At 37.6% G+C, this 17632-nt stretch overlaps 1 protein-coding gene across 8 annotated transcripts in view; it reads right to left on the reverse strand.

The window, feature by feature from the left end:
* Nucleotides 1-17632, reverse strand: part of LOC106050524 (cAMP-regulated phosphoprotein 21-like) — a 47904-nt gene that overhangs the window by 18095 nt on the left and 12177 nt on the right. For 5 of the 8 annotated variants that reach the window (XM_056003595.1, XM_056003594.1, XM_056003593.1 and 2 more), the window contains exons 1-11: nt 6843-7002; nt 4790-4910; nt 4443-4528; nt 3419-3640; nt 2789-2852; nt 2496-2652; nt 2040-2180; nt 1700-1793; nt 1480-1590; nt 1295-1341; nt 237-328 (exon numbers count right to left, since the gene is read on the reverse strand). In XM_056003595.1, the coding sequence (XP_055859570.1) occupies nt 237-328; nt 1295-1341; nt 1480-1590; nt 1700-1793; nt 2040-2180; nt 2496-2652; nt 2789-2852; nt 3419-3640; nt 4443-4528; nt 4790-4910; nt 6843-6908 (1201 nt within the window). In that variant the 5' untranslated portion in view covers nt 6909-7002. Of the gene's footprint in view, nt 1-236; nt 329-1294; nt 1342-1479; nt 1591-1699; nt 1794-2039; nt 2181-2495; nt 2653-2788; nt 2853-3418; nt 3641-4442; nt 4529-4789; nt 4911-6842; nt 7004-17632 lie in introns of those variants that run through there. The other 3 variants (XM_056003589.1, XM_056003590.1, XM_056003592.1) reach the window with 3 other exon arrangements.

Below are 17632 nucleotides of genomic sequence, written 5' to 3' on the forward strand. Positions count from 1 at the left end.
TACCAGCTATTTCCTAATGTACAAACTGATCAAAGACATGTAAAGCCAGCTAGTTACACCACCAGACAACAACTAGATCTTTCTCTAGGACTCCTCACCAGCCTTGTGTAAGCTAACAGACTGTTGAGACAAATGTGGATTTGGAGAGTTGGACATCGGAACGGTGCCCCCATAACTGTGAGACTTTGTCATGTTGGCACGCAGCCTAGCACTACGCATTAAGTTGTTTTCCATACCGTAGCCACTGGACTCCTGGCTGGCCCACTTGGAAGTCAACCTCACAATATCTTGACTTCGTTGTTGATGGTTCATTTGTGGAATATAATCACTGTGTAGAAACAGTAACTTTAGGATTACAATTTTTTAGATAACAGAAAACAAGCTATGGAATGTAATATATTAGTGTGTCCTTTACCACTTAACTGTAAAATGGTAATAAATCAATAAAAAAAAAGAAAGAACATTCTTTTCTTGGTAGTGACTTTTTTTGTTTTTAATAATCTATTTAAAAGATTATATTTAAATAAATTCTTTACAATTTAGCCATTTACTTATAGTTCTTTAAAAGAATTTACTACCAGAAAATTTTATGATGTGAATTTTATTTTCATTTACTTAGTGGACCTTGTGGTAGAGCACTAGGCTGCTAACCAATGATATGAATTTTCACTCTGATACACAGGCTGTCTTAATTCAACCAGCCCATCCCAGGTACCTGGACATAGGGAATGTAAATGATTTTGCCTTTTGTGAAACTCTCAGTAATGGCCTCAGAAAGGAGTGAAGATTCCATTACTTCGTAAAACTATAAATCTTACAGGCTAACAACTACATAACATTGTTTTGCCAATACAAATGAAAAAATTTTTTTTTAAACTGCGAGCTTGCTCTATGAATCTCTAGGTGGTCACTAGAAAATTTGAAGGTCTGATGAGATCATGGATAACAAGCTCCAAAAGGTCCAGATTTAAATGTCACAGATGACGGCATTTGGAGCTTATTAACAGAGCTTCAGAATTGTTTACTTCACATAAACTTTACTGATGATTTGAAAATGAGCTTGGAATAATAATCTCACTAGTTACCCTTCAAAACATCACACGAGATTGGATTTCAAAGTTAAGAGGCTGCTCTGAAGTGCAATATATAACAAAAGCCTTTATACAACTTTGTAAACAATAAATAGCTGTCTGACAAATTTTCCACTTTTCTAGCGACCACCCTGTATACTGTCAGCATTTTTTGTTACATTCAAGTCAAATATAATATGGAAATTAAATGTAAGAATACTTACGGTGACAAATGAGATGAGGTAGGATTTCTGATACCATCGGGAAGGTTCTGGAGAGACAAAGGTATAAATCAGAGCTAGAGATCTCAAGTTGTGTAAGAGTTTTAGTCTACAATAAAATACCACCCCACTGTACACCATGAGCACAAAGCTATCCTATCTCCCTACAGAGTGTAATTATGTAATACCTCTTCACCCTTATTAAAGATGCGCTCCCTTACTTCTGTATAAAACTGTTGCCTTTCTTCTAGTGACTTGGCTCTGTGGGACCCAAAGGCATTTTTGCTGGTATGTCGACCCTGTGGAAATAGCAAGATGTCCAATACACAGAACAGCCAAACCAAAAAAAGGGTTAAGTTTATAAACATAGACCAAGAAATTGTGCTATGCAATACCTCCAGTACTTACATGTTTTTCATCTAGACTAGCAGGTTTTTTTAACAAGATTTTCTTCTTTGGTTCCTCACCAACATCTCCTAAAATTAGATCTGTTAGCTTGACACTGAGGGAGAAAGCAAAAACAGTTAATTCAGCATCAATAAGATTCTAATTGACTCTAGCTGCAAGGCATTTTTATTTTCTTCAGTGTGATGTTAACTTTGTACAATATAGATATATAGATAAGAGAAAGTTCAAAGAATTACTTTTGGCTCAGCTATAACACAAAAATTGTTTTTACAAGTTAAAGTATGGTGTGTCTGATATTATGAGGTCAACTATAAAACTTTGGTTAAGAAGAAACACTCACGCTCTGGTCTTGTCTGTCTTGTTAACAACCACGCTCTTGCCTGTTGTATCCACATTGTGGTCTAGTCCAAGGTAAGCAGACAGGCGATGAACTATCATACGATCATAGGATGTCATTTCACTTGTCTTCAGGGGTACCTGACTGGAGGTTTCAAATCAAACTAAATATGTAAGAATGAACACACCACAGAAAGGTCCTATATGTTGCGCTGATAGTTTATAAATCACAATATGAAAAGCAAACCAGAGAGATGATCATCCACTCTTATAGGAATTAGTTGTGAAACTCCAGAGAAAGCTGGCCATATATACTACTCTATCAGTAAGACTATGGAAAATAGCTTTTAACTACTTAACCAGATAAAATGCTATTTAAAGCCTCAAAATATATACATTTTAAATAAAGCTACTGTATTAATTGTAAACCTCTCCCACTTGGAATGTGGGCACAACTTACCCGTCACTTTTGATAAAATCTAACAATTGAGCTTCTATTGTTAAAACAGTTTTTTTATCTTTTGGTCCCTTCAGTAGAGTCTCTCTAATAAACTTGGGTATATTAACACCAGAAGAATCTTTATAACAATCTAAAGAGGCATTTTCTAGACTAGAATCTGAAAGTTGATGATTGATATATCATTAGACAACAGTTTATATACATAATCATAATACATAGTGATTACAACTAAACACCAAAAATGATCACTGTAAAGAATAGGTTTTATGTAGAAGACAAAACAGAAGCCACACCTCTAGATAAAACTGAAGTATCACTGGAACCATCATTGTTGTCAAGTGTACCGAGACCAGAATCCTGAACGAAAAAAGTTAGAAGAAAATATAACAGTTGATTCAATAAATATATACATACATAGATATGTGAAGTGGGGAGGGAACTTACTGTTCAAATAGCAAAACAGTTTTGGCACTGAGCAAAAAAAAAAAAAAACAAACTTAACTGATAATGATATTAGATAAGTCAAAAGGTGTTACTGCTTGATTAAAAAGCATTGCAGTTTGTAGAAAATTCGATCAAGATATTAAAGCATTTATTGTTTTGAAGGGCTATACTGCTAGCACTATGGCTGTAAAGAACTGAGAATCAACCCAAAAGAACACTTCACACTAGACAATTCTTTACCAGTTGCTTGAGATCTCATTTTCAGTGGAATTCAAAAACTTTCTTTGAAAATGAAAATTATCCTAACTTATTAAAAATTTGAAAAAAAAAAAAAGGAGGGGGGGAGGAGAGAATTCGGGCCTTTAAATTACAGACTTTCAAAAACCCCAAAGTAATGTTTAATACTTCTCGTGAATAGTAAAGTAAGAATTAAGTAAAGTTAAAAAAAAATGTGTAGCCCAATCAGTGGTCAAGCTTACACTGGAGACCTTGTGTGAAGTCAACAGATATTCTTTAGCCTCTTGAGATGAAGACTGGTATTTGTTTTTGGTGCCCTTGTTTCCCTCAGCTGTCCCATTTGTTAAAAGGCTATCACTGGCTGGTCCATTTGATCTGATTTGGCTGAAGAATGACTCTGGTGGTGGCGAAGTGCCCTCTAAGGCTTGCGTTCGTATAAGTGTCTGCTTACGTGTAATCTGTGGCTGCAGGAAAAAAATATATTACGAATGAATAGTATGACAGTATCCCTAATAGTATATGACAAACAGTGAATTAGAAATACAAACCAAACAAATGAGTTGCTGTCAATGCAATAAATCCAACCACAAATAAGTTCATTAAACAAGAAAAACATTTTTAAAAACTTTTTACAAAATAATAATAATAATAAAAAGCATATGCAAAATGGAATAGTATCAATTAGTTTAGATTAGCCATGTAATTAATTTTGTAATAGATCTAGTCCACTAACAATAAATCTGCAATTATGAATATTATTGCCGATTGTTTTTTGTTTAGTGCTATTTCATGTTTTTAGATTTCTCAATATTATATGTTCTGTAGATTTTAATGTAGGTTTATAAAAGCATTTGCAATACAAAAAAAAGGGTCAGGGGGGTTTTGACCTAAAATAAAACTCGTACTCGCACCTCTTGCTGAAGTGCTAAACTCTCTGCTAGTGAGGTACTTATGACAAGAGAAGATTGTAGTTATATGTTGTTTGTTTCAATTTAGAGCGTGACCTATAAAGGGACTAATTCAGCTTAGTATATAATTTCTTTCACTTGTTCAAGATACCAAACATTACAAATAATTACCAATAGTTAATTAACTAATTGATTCTAATGTTGTCAGGTTAAAGAAATATTTGTGCAAAATTTCAGCTTGATCGAGCTAGGGTGTTGGAGAAATAATGTATACTTTTTATCAGACAGAGAGAGATGATATAAGCATAGTAAAAATTATAGCTTTATGACAAGATAATTTCACTAGAAAATAACATACAGGTACCGGGACTGGCTTGGAGACAGGGTCATCTGGAGATGTTTCTGATGAGCTACTAGCAGGCTGTACTGTTGGTGTGGGTACTCCTGGAGTTGAAAGAATAGAGACATGTGTAACACACAAACATCTTCCCTTGTTTAGTAAACCTTACACACAATGCAGTGTCTACAATAAACACACAATTTATAATTACTAGTTAGCACTGTAAAGTTTCAGAACCATATAATTCAGATCATACTATCAAGGATACTGAATGCTTAATAGTGCAGTGTCAATTAAAAATATAAACCCTACCCATAATGATGTAACTTTAATTCCAGTATTAGTTTAGCCAGTGGGATACATACCTGCACATACTGGAGATGCAGTTTTTGATAGACATTTTGAACTAGGGTCCTCATCATACACTTCTACTTCTGTTTGTTTATGGAGTTTGGCACATCGCTTTTCATTTTCTGACATTTTAGTCTGAGGAAGATTGAATGCTTAACTATTAAGCTGATTTAAAAAGTACTATAGTTTTAGGGCTGCATCATTGACCTTAAGTGTTAAAAGTATCTGGGGATGAAACAAATAGCCCGGTGACCCAGTCCAAAGAAGTCTCAGTAGTAAATTAGTCTGCCAAGCCATTCCACGAAGGAGGCTGTAACTTGAGACTGGAATAATAGCCTCTGCACAGAACAGTTGTGGTTACAGTATAGGTCAATCCCCCATGGTTAGCGCTGCCCTCTGACGATTATAGTGAACAGGACTGTGGTATGGCGGTCTGTGTACACAATATGGTTTCCTTCTTGGTCCATGGCCGTTACTGTTGGGAACCCTTAGACAAGGATGAAGGACTCCAGGTTCATGCCTGTTCGCTAGATAAAAGCCTTCCCAGCGATCAATGTGATAATGGTCAGATTCCCTACTGGACCTTTTTCAAGGTTAGAGGCCAGATTCCCTACTGGACCTTTATTAAGGTTAGAGTCCATCTGTACTGGACTACTAACTAGGTTTAAAGTTTAAGCATGATTAAGAAAACAGCCTTATAAGCTAATACAGGCTCAAAACATTGTGAGTTGAGAGATGAAGACTAGCTTAGCAATCATTGGCTATGAAGTAGCCAGACTAAAAAAATGGATTAAGTAAATAGCTGACTAAACATTAACCTTCAATAAAATAAAAAATAACAAGCTGAAAAAGTTGAAAGCTCCCCATCTATCACTTATCTCTCACTTCTAGACCATACATTTATTATGAATTATGTAGCATAACTACACATAAATGGTGCTATTAGAGTCCAACACAGTAACACTTGGTGCTAGGACTGTCTGTAATCAACAAGTCTCTCAACACACAATCACACACATGGTCATGAACAATGGGCACTGGGGTGGGGGGTCCCTAATTTTTTTATCTAGTGCTAAATTACAGCAGAGTCTAGTAGAGATGTAACAGTGCTTATTCCAACCAGACCAGTGTTTCTCTAGTACTAATAAGCCTAACTCAACTAACTGCCATAGCCAATAAATTTTAGAAGAAACTGTTGGGCCTAGACATACACAGTTGAGTTACTGTGTTAGTATTGATACTATTAATGATTATAATAGTGTGCTACATATCTATATTGATTATTAATGGTGAAAATATGTGAAACACTGCACTCATTCTTTATCTTCAGAATTGAAGACATTGCCATTTACATCTATTATATTGGTTACAATTAAAGGTACTTGTGTTATCAAAGGAGGGGAGGGTACTCTATGACTTTACATGGACTATCCAATTCTTATTCTATTATTCTATATAATATAATATTTATATATGACAATGACCAACTAACAATATATTTAGAAGATAAAATTATCTAAATACTAAAACTTTATTTTATAGATCTAGATCTGCATCTAAAAAAATCTAGTATTAGCTCAAATTTACCGACGTTCATGTGAATGTGATAGACATTTAGAGCTTATAATTTTCAATGTAGTCATAGTAACTGTATCAGGTCTTTTTTTTAATGTCATTTTATATATAATGTCGAGTTAATTCCCGTGGCAGTAGTTTAGTCAGCTTAGACTAATTTAGAGAGGATGACGCGGCCTATAATGAAATTGGGAGGGGGCGTATGTAATATTGATTGAGCCATGATTGAATGGGTCAAGTAACGAGATTTTCAATCATCAATGGCTCAACAACAACGAATCCCTTATGCCAATAAGACGGAGGCAAACCAACCACCGAATAATGAGTTCAATGAGAGACAACAGTACTGTGACTACAAGCGACTCAAGTGACAAGTAGACTAGAAACATTCATTTACATTGTTTCAAAAAAGTCGACAGAGTATATTCGTCCAAATAGAGTCACTAAATAGAGTATAGAGATTTTATTTATTTTTGGAGAAAAACAACAAACCTTGCTTTGTGACTGTGAAGAAATCCTAACCAGACACCATATAGATCTGTCTGCGGATGTGGTCATTTTGAGTGACCCACTTCAGACCACTTTCGTCTATCAGTATTATTTTATTATCTATCTGCGGGACAAGCCAGCCTCTACTGCAACTAGTAACTACACATCAATGACCACCCAGCCCCGCCGCACGCTCCCCTCCCACACGTGCTATCCCGTCGCTGCAAGAGAATCACGCGTGCTGCTGGTCAGCAGGCTAAGTAATAGGGGTAACACATGTACACAGGCCTCGTGACCTAGTATGTTCAATAAGACTAGTCTTATCAGCAACCACTGGGTCAGTAGATCACCCCTACCCCACCAGCGGTGTATTGAACCAAGTCCAGGAGCATGTGGAGTAGGCAGAGACAAAACAACTCCACGCGCTGTGACATGACCTCAATCCTATCTACTCCATACCTACTCCAACCCACAGCCTGGCTATGTCCAGTACGTTGTGATGCCGAGCACACTAAAGGCCTGGGCCAGATTCGCCTAATGCCCATACCCCTGGGGCCCAAAACTAAGTTGTAAGCCTAAAGTGCGGCGTGTGTAGTTGGTCCCCCCCCCCCCTTGTTCTCTTACATTACAAGTAGGTCTCTTGTTTCTGATACCGTGCTCTTCTTTTGGGTTAGAGGCATCAAACAATAACTGTCTAGATGACCTAAGATTAGTTCAGTCAGTAGGAAGGAGGTCGGGAATAGTTTTAAAGGCAATCCTTTTGGACATTTTTAAACATGGCGAAAAAACCTATTAATTGGTGTATCCGGTGAACAAAATAAAGTATTGACAAGCTATGTGTTTAATAAGGTGTGGTTACATTCGATATTTTTTTTGCGCACATTTTAGCACAGCAGAATCTTTTTCTTTTAACTCTTCCTGTTGTGACTTTTATTTAGTTGGCAATATATATATATATATATATCCTCGCTATTGTTAGGTTTAGCGTGAAAATCTCCACTACTATGATTGTATGTGTCCAGCTGTATCTTTAACACAATATTAAGAGAATACAAAGAGAAGGAGAGTGTCTCAAACATCCCTCTCTCACTATGTCTATTTCAATGTTATTAGATATTGGTATATACTGTGTTCCTAGTAGACAGACGAACTACGTCGGACACTGTTTGTTGTATCAGTGTTGTCTAGACCAGAGTCTAGTTGGAATGGTTCCATACGACTTCAGTAACAATACCTTTTCTGATAGTGAATTAATCAATGAATTTTATTTAAATGTGGCAACCATTGTGTCCAGGACAGACAACAATAACAAAAAAAAAAAACTTTATAAATAAAAATTTAAGTCATGGTGTCTTAACGAGATAATTGACAGTTTGGTGCAAAACAAGGAATGTTAGTGATACTCATTTGTACTACAGGGGATCTACAAGACACAGCACATACGTTACTTAACTCCATTTCATTTCTTATTCATTCTAATAAGTATACTTCGTCACTGTGTAATCATGTGTGTAGGGTGCACATTTCTTTGGATATTCTATATAGTAATAACCTATAGTCTAATGACCAACGGATGGTTGACTGGTCGTGTTTTATGCGCTAAGGACTGTCGTCACGAGTCCAAAACCCGCCCGCTACCCTCTGTCCTGCAGGAGGTTGGGGTAAGGACGTAACGATGCTCACATCTGAAGAAATGTTTGAAACATGTACACCTAACAATTATACTTCAATGCGCACTTTCGCCCGGAACAATACGGTATTTATATTTATTTGTGCGCCTCTCCCAGAAGACAAATAACTCTTGTTAGAGTATTAAGGGGAGATAAATACAGGAATAATCGTCATGATACACATTTTATTTTACATGAGTTTGTTCCCTTTTACATTAGACTGAATAGATAGGTATATACGTTAGTTACGTAGAGACTGTGGAGACATTAAGACTGCATACGAACTAAGCTACAGCGAGAGAAAAAAATGAGCCTTTAATAACCATGAAAAAGTCATGACCCTCATAAGCATTCATTCCCAGGGCGAAACTGTTAGTCTACTGTGTATTACACATTTCAGGTGCTACATCAAGTGGTGAACATTTGTGACATAAGTCATGACATTGTTCCCCTGTGAGGCTGCAGGGTCTTAGAGGCCTACACGGCCTTCTTTTTACAGGCACAAGACAAAAACCTGAGAGTCATGGCTGAATAAATTATATGTATACATACATTCAACAAAAAAAAAAAAAACATTTTGTGAAACTGAACTCGTAAGCAGCCCGCGTTTTTTTTTTTTTATTGCAAAAACGTCATTGATAGAATGACAAGACACTACGCTGAGGGAGTCAGTATAAGCGAGATCATCAACATACTACGCATACAACATAGCATGTGTCTTTGTACAAAGTGGTGGCTGGGACATTAATGTTATTTGAATTTGAGTCTACCCAGAAACCCAGTTAACTGCAACCACGGCCAAACAGAGCTCGCACTATTATCAGAGAGAAGCCAATAACAATGTGACTGTGTTCCAGAGAGAAGCCAATAACAATGTGACTATGTTCCAGAGAGAAGCCAATAACAATGTGACTGTGTTCCAGAGAGAAGCCAATAACAATGTGACTATGTTCCAGAGAGAAGCCAATAACAATGTGACTATGTTCCAGAGAGAAGCCAATAACAATGTGACTATGTTCCAGAGAGAAGCCAATAACAATGTGACTATGTTCCAGAGAGAAGCCAATAACAATGTGACTGTGTTCCAGAGAGAAGCCAATAACAATGTGACTGTGTTCCAGAGAGAAGCCAATAACAATGTGACTGTGTTCCAGAGAGAAGCCAATAACAATGTGACTATGTTCCAGAGAGAAGCCAATAACAATGTGACTGTGTTCCAGAGAGAAGCCAATAACAATGTGACTGTGTTCCAGAGAGAAGCCAATAACAATGTGACTGTGTTCCAGAGAGAAGCCAATAACAATGTGACTGTGTTCCAGAGAGAAGCCAATAACAATGTGACTATGTTCCAGAGAGAAGCCAATAACAATGTGACTGTGTTCCAGAGAGAAGCCAATAACAATGTGACTGTGTTCCAGAGAGAAGCCAATAACAATGTGACTGTGTTCCAGAGAGAAGCCAATAACAATGTGACTAACTAAACTTTCAGTCTCTGATTTAACAGCTATCAGCTAATGGTGGTTTTTCAGTTCTATAGAAACAATAGACCTAACTACGTATAGTCGAGATTGATATAGACCAAGTAAAGCTACTTTGTGATTGAAGATCTATATCTAGTCGTGATTGATATAGACTAAGTGAAGCTACTTCGTGATTGAAGATCTATATCTAGTCATGATTGATATAGTCTAAGTAAAGATACATTAAGATCTACATATAGTCGTAATTTATATAGACCAAGTGAAACTATTTTGTGATTGAAGATCTACATCTGATGGTAGATGATAAAGATTATCTTGACCTAGTGTTAGTTGATAAAGATCTTTCTATACACAAAGTAACACCACAAAAGTACATTCAAAACTTGATCGCCCCACGCACACACACACATGCAGAGAAATCTAGAATCCAATTAAAAAATGTAAATTATTCGAAAAAAAAAAAAAGGGGGGCGTAACGGCGGCTATCGACATGAACTCGCTGTGGTCTAAATATCTTGAAGTGTTTAAGTCAGAAGTAAATCTAGTCATGGCCAGACACCGAGCAAAAGACTGGGACACACCCAAAACTTGAGGCAGAATGGGAGTGAACCTATCTAGTAACTTGTATGTACCGGTACTCTCAATTGTGCATATTGGTTTACTGTGCAGTCACTTCACGTGGAAATCTAGAACAGAAAGTCTCACGCTGGGTGTGTCACCACTGTCTTATCAACGACACGTCCCAGACTCATTGCAATAATACTTTTCCCCCCTCGGTTAGGGGAGGGGGGGGGATACGAGAGGTAGAAATATTTTATAGCTTTACTTTTGAAAAAACAAAACGCCCTAAACTGATCCATCATACTAAACTAAGATCCAGCGAACAAGAAGATATTCAACAGCCACACGATGTTGACATTCTGTTGGTGGCTTGCCTGATCTGACTTATCAATGTAAGCACAGGTCCCCCACATTCCTAAACATCTAGACCAGTCAAATAGTTCAACGTTTTTCAGATATGTCGAGGTGAACAGTTGCGAATCAAAGAGTTGCAAGCGTTCCTATCCGTTGAATGTGTCTGCAACTAAATGTAGTGTTATAGTTATAGTATAAACTACTTCCACAATACGACTAAACAGTGAATTTTTTTTTAAACTGATATCTGCCATGTCTCTATAAACTCTCTCTGTCTGTATGTCTGTCTTATTAAAAGTTTGTGAACGTGCATTCAATGATGCAATGTGTATAGTCAAGGACATAACGCATATATTCAATGATGTAATGTGTGTATTCAATGATGCAATGTGTACAGTCAAGGAACTGCGTGTAGTATCGTGTGTATGCTAATGATCAAAGACAACAAATTTGGGGAGATTAAAAAAAAAAGGTAAACACCATAATGAGAAAAGGGGGGGGGGGAAGTGAAATCCGCATTGTTCAAAATATAAACCAATGTCACCGCAAGGATCGATCAAACAAAACATAAGCGAATAGTCTTTTGTTTGTATCACTGAGTACTTTCCCCTTATCATGGTACAAACGTGAAACGTAACACTCATCATTTTACAGACACACACACAAATGAAACATCTACAAGTCATTCATACATGTTTGAAGGCTTCCATGATAGGCAAACGAAGTTTTGTAGCAACATTATCACACATTTGATACACAGTGAAAGTCTTTTCAAACGTGTGTCATCAAAAGAAAACAAAACAACCACGTTTGTGTTACCTACACTGCTATGTATCTGCAAAGGAAAACACAGACTTAGAGAAACACTAATGTAAGCCTACGTAAACATACATACAAATAGGCACTTTTGATATTTTTTTTACTATAACAATAAAGAATAATTAAAATGTTCGTCTGTGCCTCTGATACCAAACAATAAATGCTGTTTATTTTATGTGTGATTCTAATTCTCACCATAACGTACCTATAGAACTGTTTTTAAAAGTCATTTCTTGGTTTAATGGACAGACAGGCGAATATGAAAGCAATGATTGCACATTGATGAATACATTAATGATACATTTTATCAATTAATGAAATCTCTCATTCTCTATTGAATTCCTCATATTTTCTTTGATTACGAGTAAAATGAATTGAGAAAAAAAAAACACAGCGGATGTGGGGGAGGTATAGTCTAGAATTGAGCCATACACTAATCAATAAGTTTGTTTGAAAAATTGCGCAATCAACTTGTAGAGTGGCTGAGAGAGAGCTGCCGATGGCTCCAGCACATCTCCTCCAGGTCCGTCGTATTGATTCACTTAACCCGGGAACACCTTTTCTGTTCTTACCGACATACCTACACACATTTCTAGAACGATTTATGCAACTAATTAGAGTTATTTTTAGACAGCGGACCAAATAATGAGCTGTTATAATTGTTTTGACATCAATGAATTAGGTCACGGTGACTTGATTTAAAAAAAAAAAGTATGGAGACGCGGGGGGGGGGGGGGGGGAATCATTCCCTTAGCGCGTGAGACAGCCTGAAAATGTCACCAGAAAATAGCACAACCCTGTCTCTCTAGACTGGGAGCCTAAAGGCAACGTTGGACGTAAATTGTCCATAAGTCGCGTGGTGATTACGTCATGGGCAGCACAGGATGTTTTTTCTTCTTTTTAATGAAGTTCTAGATTTGTTTTGCCAAACTCATTTGTTTCATCCACTTGGCCTCGTTACCTGCATGGCTTAGACATCAAGCTTACGTGATTGTTTCGATGAGCATATAGACGTGACTATTGTTTACACGTTATAGCGAGGACCCGGAGTAGCCAATAAAGTGAAGAAGCCAAACCAAACAATACATAGATTTAGTCATTAGTATTTCATTAGTTTTTCTTCGATTAAAAAACAAAAAGCGAAGGAAAGCGCTCACAGGGTGGTCAAAGAAAGCGCTTCAGGGACACCCTCAAAGCTTCTCTGAAGGCGTTCAGCATATACCCAGCCATCTGGGAGACAGAGGCACATGGCCGAGCATCATGGCGTCGCGCTGTGAAAACTGGCGCACAGGTTGCTGCTGAAAAGAGAACAACGCTGGCAGAAGAAAAACGCCAGAGAAGAAAAGCAAGACCAATGACACTAGCTGGAATAACCTGCCCAGTGTGAAGCCGAACATTCCGGGCTCACATGGGTCTTACCAGCCACATGAGGAGGCACAAAACCCCAGTGCAAAGCCCTCAGCCCCCTGGATGACAAAGTGGTCATCATCGAACCACGAACTATATATTTCATTAGTTACAATGTCGAGTATTTCAACAAGACAAAAAAAAAAAAAAAAAGATGACGCGTGCGTGCCACCAGGAGAAAGACTGCATTCCCTGAAGCCAGCTAACAAAACAGTTTCACAATAAACCAATCGCACTGTTGCAATGTCCTAGAGAGCATTATTTGCAGAGACAAGAGAGAAGGAAGGGGGAGAGGCGCTTTAAAAAAAAATACGTCACGCCATGTCAAACGCTTAAATTATTGCGTAATTGGCATATATCATTCTACAGGTGAATACTGTAGAGTTCTTATAAATGGACAAGGCAGGTTGGACAAAAAAGGAAGGGAGGGGGGATAAGATACGAGGTAGTTTGGCCATAGATTAAAAAAAAAACGCAACTGAATAGTTGCTACCTAAGGCGTCAATTCAATTCACCCTGTCAATGCTGCTACATGCTGTACATTTACTACTTCGCTCATCATTATCGCCAAGATGTTGAAACGCATTCATCTCAAAGAATGGTGTCTACATTTTCAAATTTAAAAAAAAAAAAACGAAATATAAAAAAAAAAATTAAAAAAAAATTATAAAAAATTTCCATCTTTCTACAGCTGACCAACCTTTGCAAAAGCATTTAGTTTTTTGCTTTTAATGATTAATGAATGCGTTTTCAAAAGGGACAAAACAAACGATTTGCAAGCTAAATAGAGGAGTTGTAAAAAAAAAAAAAAAAAAAAAGATCCAAGTTTTTCATATGCAAGAGAAAAACAAAAGCTCAAGGGTATAGAATAAAAAATAAACTTTGAACATTCGACTTCAACTTTCTTTGTTGAGACTTGCTTATATTTGTGAATTATCTTGAACATTGTACAAACATCATGAAACAAAACATGACATTTACATCATGACATACAGAGAGAATAAAACATAACCTATATATATATTTATATATGTTAATTTTAAAAAGGAGAGGGATATTTTCGTATAACATAAAATACAAACACACAACGCCGTAAAGATCCCGAAATTAAAAACTCCAGTCTTCACCAGGATTCGACGTCAAGCCCCCTGTTTGGAAAACAAGCGCTCTACTACTCAGCCATCACGCCTCATGCATCTGTCTTGAAGACGAGCATCTAGTCATTTGCCGGGGGGGGGGGATGAGATACGTGGAATCTCTTGTTATTTCAAAGAGGATTACAAAAGTACATTTCTCCTCCCCCCTCCCTCCCAGTTAAATATCACCATTTAAAAAAAAAATTCTTCCCATAGTGTTCAAAGTGACAAACTCGGTCAAAACAAGGAACGCAACCTTTTGACTTGTTCGGCCTAACCCCCTTCCCCCCCAACATATTGTGTCACTGTAACCTCGCGGTAGAAACTGGTGAATGGGCTGACGACTTCAATAGCGGACAAGAAGTGTGTTGGAATGTACCTACACTTAAACCGGGTCTGTACTCTAGGCTATGTGCACTCCTTTCAACACCTTGATAAGCCATGGGGGAAATCAGGAAAATCCGCTAACATACATCTACTAAGTACGTTTTGATGTATCGTTCATTTAGTGGAAGGATGATTTATTGAATGCTAAACAATCTCAAGAGACCTTGCCCCAGGACTCCACAAGTGAGGATTCCCCACAATCGAGATTTAAAAAAAAAAAATCCCCATTTCGCCAAGTGATAAACTTATACTTTTTTTTGTTAATTTCATTTTTTGTTTCTCATTTTTTGCCTTGAATGTTACGGTCGGCTACACTGTCGTGGATAAGAAATGTCAAATTCTAGCGTGCTTGTAATATATAAACGAAGCTCCGGATTTACGTCAGTCCGTCAACCCAGAACTAAAAAAAAAAGCCTACTGTTTAAAAAACAAAGAAGGAAAATGAGCGTCTATGTACAAGTACACTAGTTCTTTCTTCTCAACTATGTCACGGTGTAAGATTACTATTAATTTGGATGAAAGTTGTGTACAAAGTGCAGGGGTCTCCACATACTTCAATGTGGCCCTGCGGGCCATTTGTGTAGGCCCTGGTTCATGAGAATGTTATAGGATTAAAAATAACGACCCACACCCATTTACTTTATGAGATTGGAACCATAGCGCTCTGGAGCATGCATGAAAGTAAACACGGTGATTTCACATTAAATTAGTTCAAATACAAAATTGTGGAATTTTGGATGCTTGGCTTTTGAGGATGACAAAAAATCTGGCCAGCCTTTTATAGACAGTAATGATTGCAAAACACTGTTCTTCACCTAAAACTGATTCATCTCCATACATTCATACATACTACATCTTTTTAATATTTAGATTTGGTTAAAATCAATATACCGGTAATTATCGATAACGTCTCTTGGGGGAGGGGGGGGAGATGGTAATGAAAAAACGTTGATTTATACTGAATGTGTACCTAAGCATTTCCACTAAACGCAGCTATACACATCACGACACGTCATAACACAGCTATATCACAAAAGTGCACACATCACAACACAAATGTACACATTCAGTCAAAACACAGCTGTCCATATCATGTCATAACACAGATGTCCATATAACAGCTGTTCACATCACGTCATAACTGAACATATCACGTCAAAACACAGCTGTCCATATCGTCATAACACAGCTTTCATATCACGTCATAACACAGCTGTCCATATCACGTCATAACTGAATATATCACATCAAAACACAGTTGTAAACATTACGTCATAAGACAGCTGTACACATCACCTCTTAACATAGCTGTACACATCGCGTCATAACACAGCTATACACAACACGTCATAACACAGTTGTACACCTTGACGTTTATATATCAGGTGAAAAAAAAAACTTTGACAAGGTAAGGGCGTGTGTCTCACACACAGACTACAAGTGAAAGTACTAGACTAGGTAGAGAACAGAAAGAATGCGTGTCTTACCTCCTGGAACAAACAACATGCTTCCTAGACTGCCGGTAAACATCTATATATATAATTCTCTTCGAGGCCAAACCATGCAGGACACCACGATGAAAAGGTCATGGAAAGATAACTCTTTCATTTCTGCAAGTCGGACTAGAGTTACCCCACGTAACTTTCGCGGTGACAGAGCGAGTCTGAGAGAAAAAAAAAGAGGGGGGGGGGTGCGTATGGGTCGGCTCGTGGATTTTTAACAAAGGAAGGGACCATCGTGATATGAAGTGGTTCCATTGGGACACACACAAGGGGAAGGGGGGAAGAGGGCATTTCACCAAGTCTTTTAAAACTTTTTTTTTGTTGTATCTTTCATAAAAAAAAAAAGTGCACGTCAAAGCGTAACATTAACATATAGACGACCAAGCACAACACAACAATGTCATTCAGATCTACAAGAAATGGCATTTTTATGAACTTTTCTGTACTGACAAGCCACGTCGCAACCTGTGGGCAGTGGAGACCAAAAGGGGGCCCAAGTGCTGACGCAATACGCACGGATATTTACCCCTGGAGCTCTGACACTGAAAAAAAAAAATTCTTCGGTATAGAAGTAATAGATGCGTAACCAGCTCAAGGAGTTCTTCAACAACCATCAACGAGACTTTCGAGACTTGTGTAGCCCCAAGCAGCCACGCCTGACTTACGCTCTCATAAGAGCACAGAACTGAAAGCATGAATGCGACTGCACAATAATATTCTACAAGACTCATATGTAAATAAATACCCTCTTTTCTTTAACAATTTTAACTTGAAAATGAGGAAAACATACAAGAATCTGATCCAAACAAATTTGAGCCAATACTATACTGGCTACGCCCACAGACACACAAATACATAAAGCCACATGCACACATCATAGCAGTAGACTAAAATTCAGCAAACTCAAGTGACAATTTCAAAAGGTCGTGATCATAAAAAAAAAAAAAGGTTTAAGTGTTCCCCCTCCCGTTTCCCCATCTCTCAGTTTCTCAAAGATTGCCAGTGATTGCTTAATATCCCCTCCCCAGCCAGCCTCGACTATAGTCCTGACATTTCAAGAAAAGGAAAACGTCCCCTTCATGTTTCAATTTGTCATCGCTTAGTGCAAGTCTGTTTACATTTCCGAATCTCGTTCAACTGCAGACGACACAGACTAGAAGAATCAATCGTTTGGTAGAAAACAAGGAAATATAAACACAATTACCTCCCCTCCGTGAGATAAGAAGTTCTGATGCACCTTGGGTGTGGGGGGGAATGTAGTAGAGAGTCTTCTCTCACCCCCCACACACACATTTTTTTCACCTTTTCAAAGCTCATCTCACTGATATTGAACGAACTGGAATATTCTCTTCATAAACTCGTGATTGGGGACGGCAGTTAAAACAATTTTGTGGGAACACATTTGATGTCATGGAAATCATTTATGAACCATCTTTTGGGACGTAATTAAGACATCCGTAAGGGTCTAATACCTTT

The sequence above is a fragment of the Biomphalaria glabrata genome, chromosome 11 (assembly GCF_947242115.1).
Source record: "Biomphalaria glabrata chromosome 11, xgBioGlab47.1, whole genome shotgun sequence".
In the NCBI taxonomy this organism is placed as follows: Eukaryota; Metazoa; Mollusca; class Gastropoda; family Planorbidae; genus Biomphalaria; species Biomphalaria glabrata.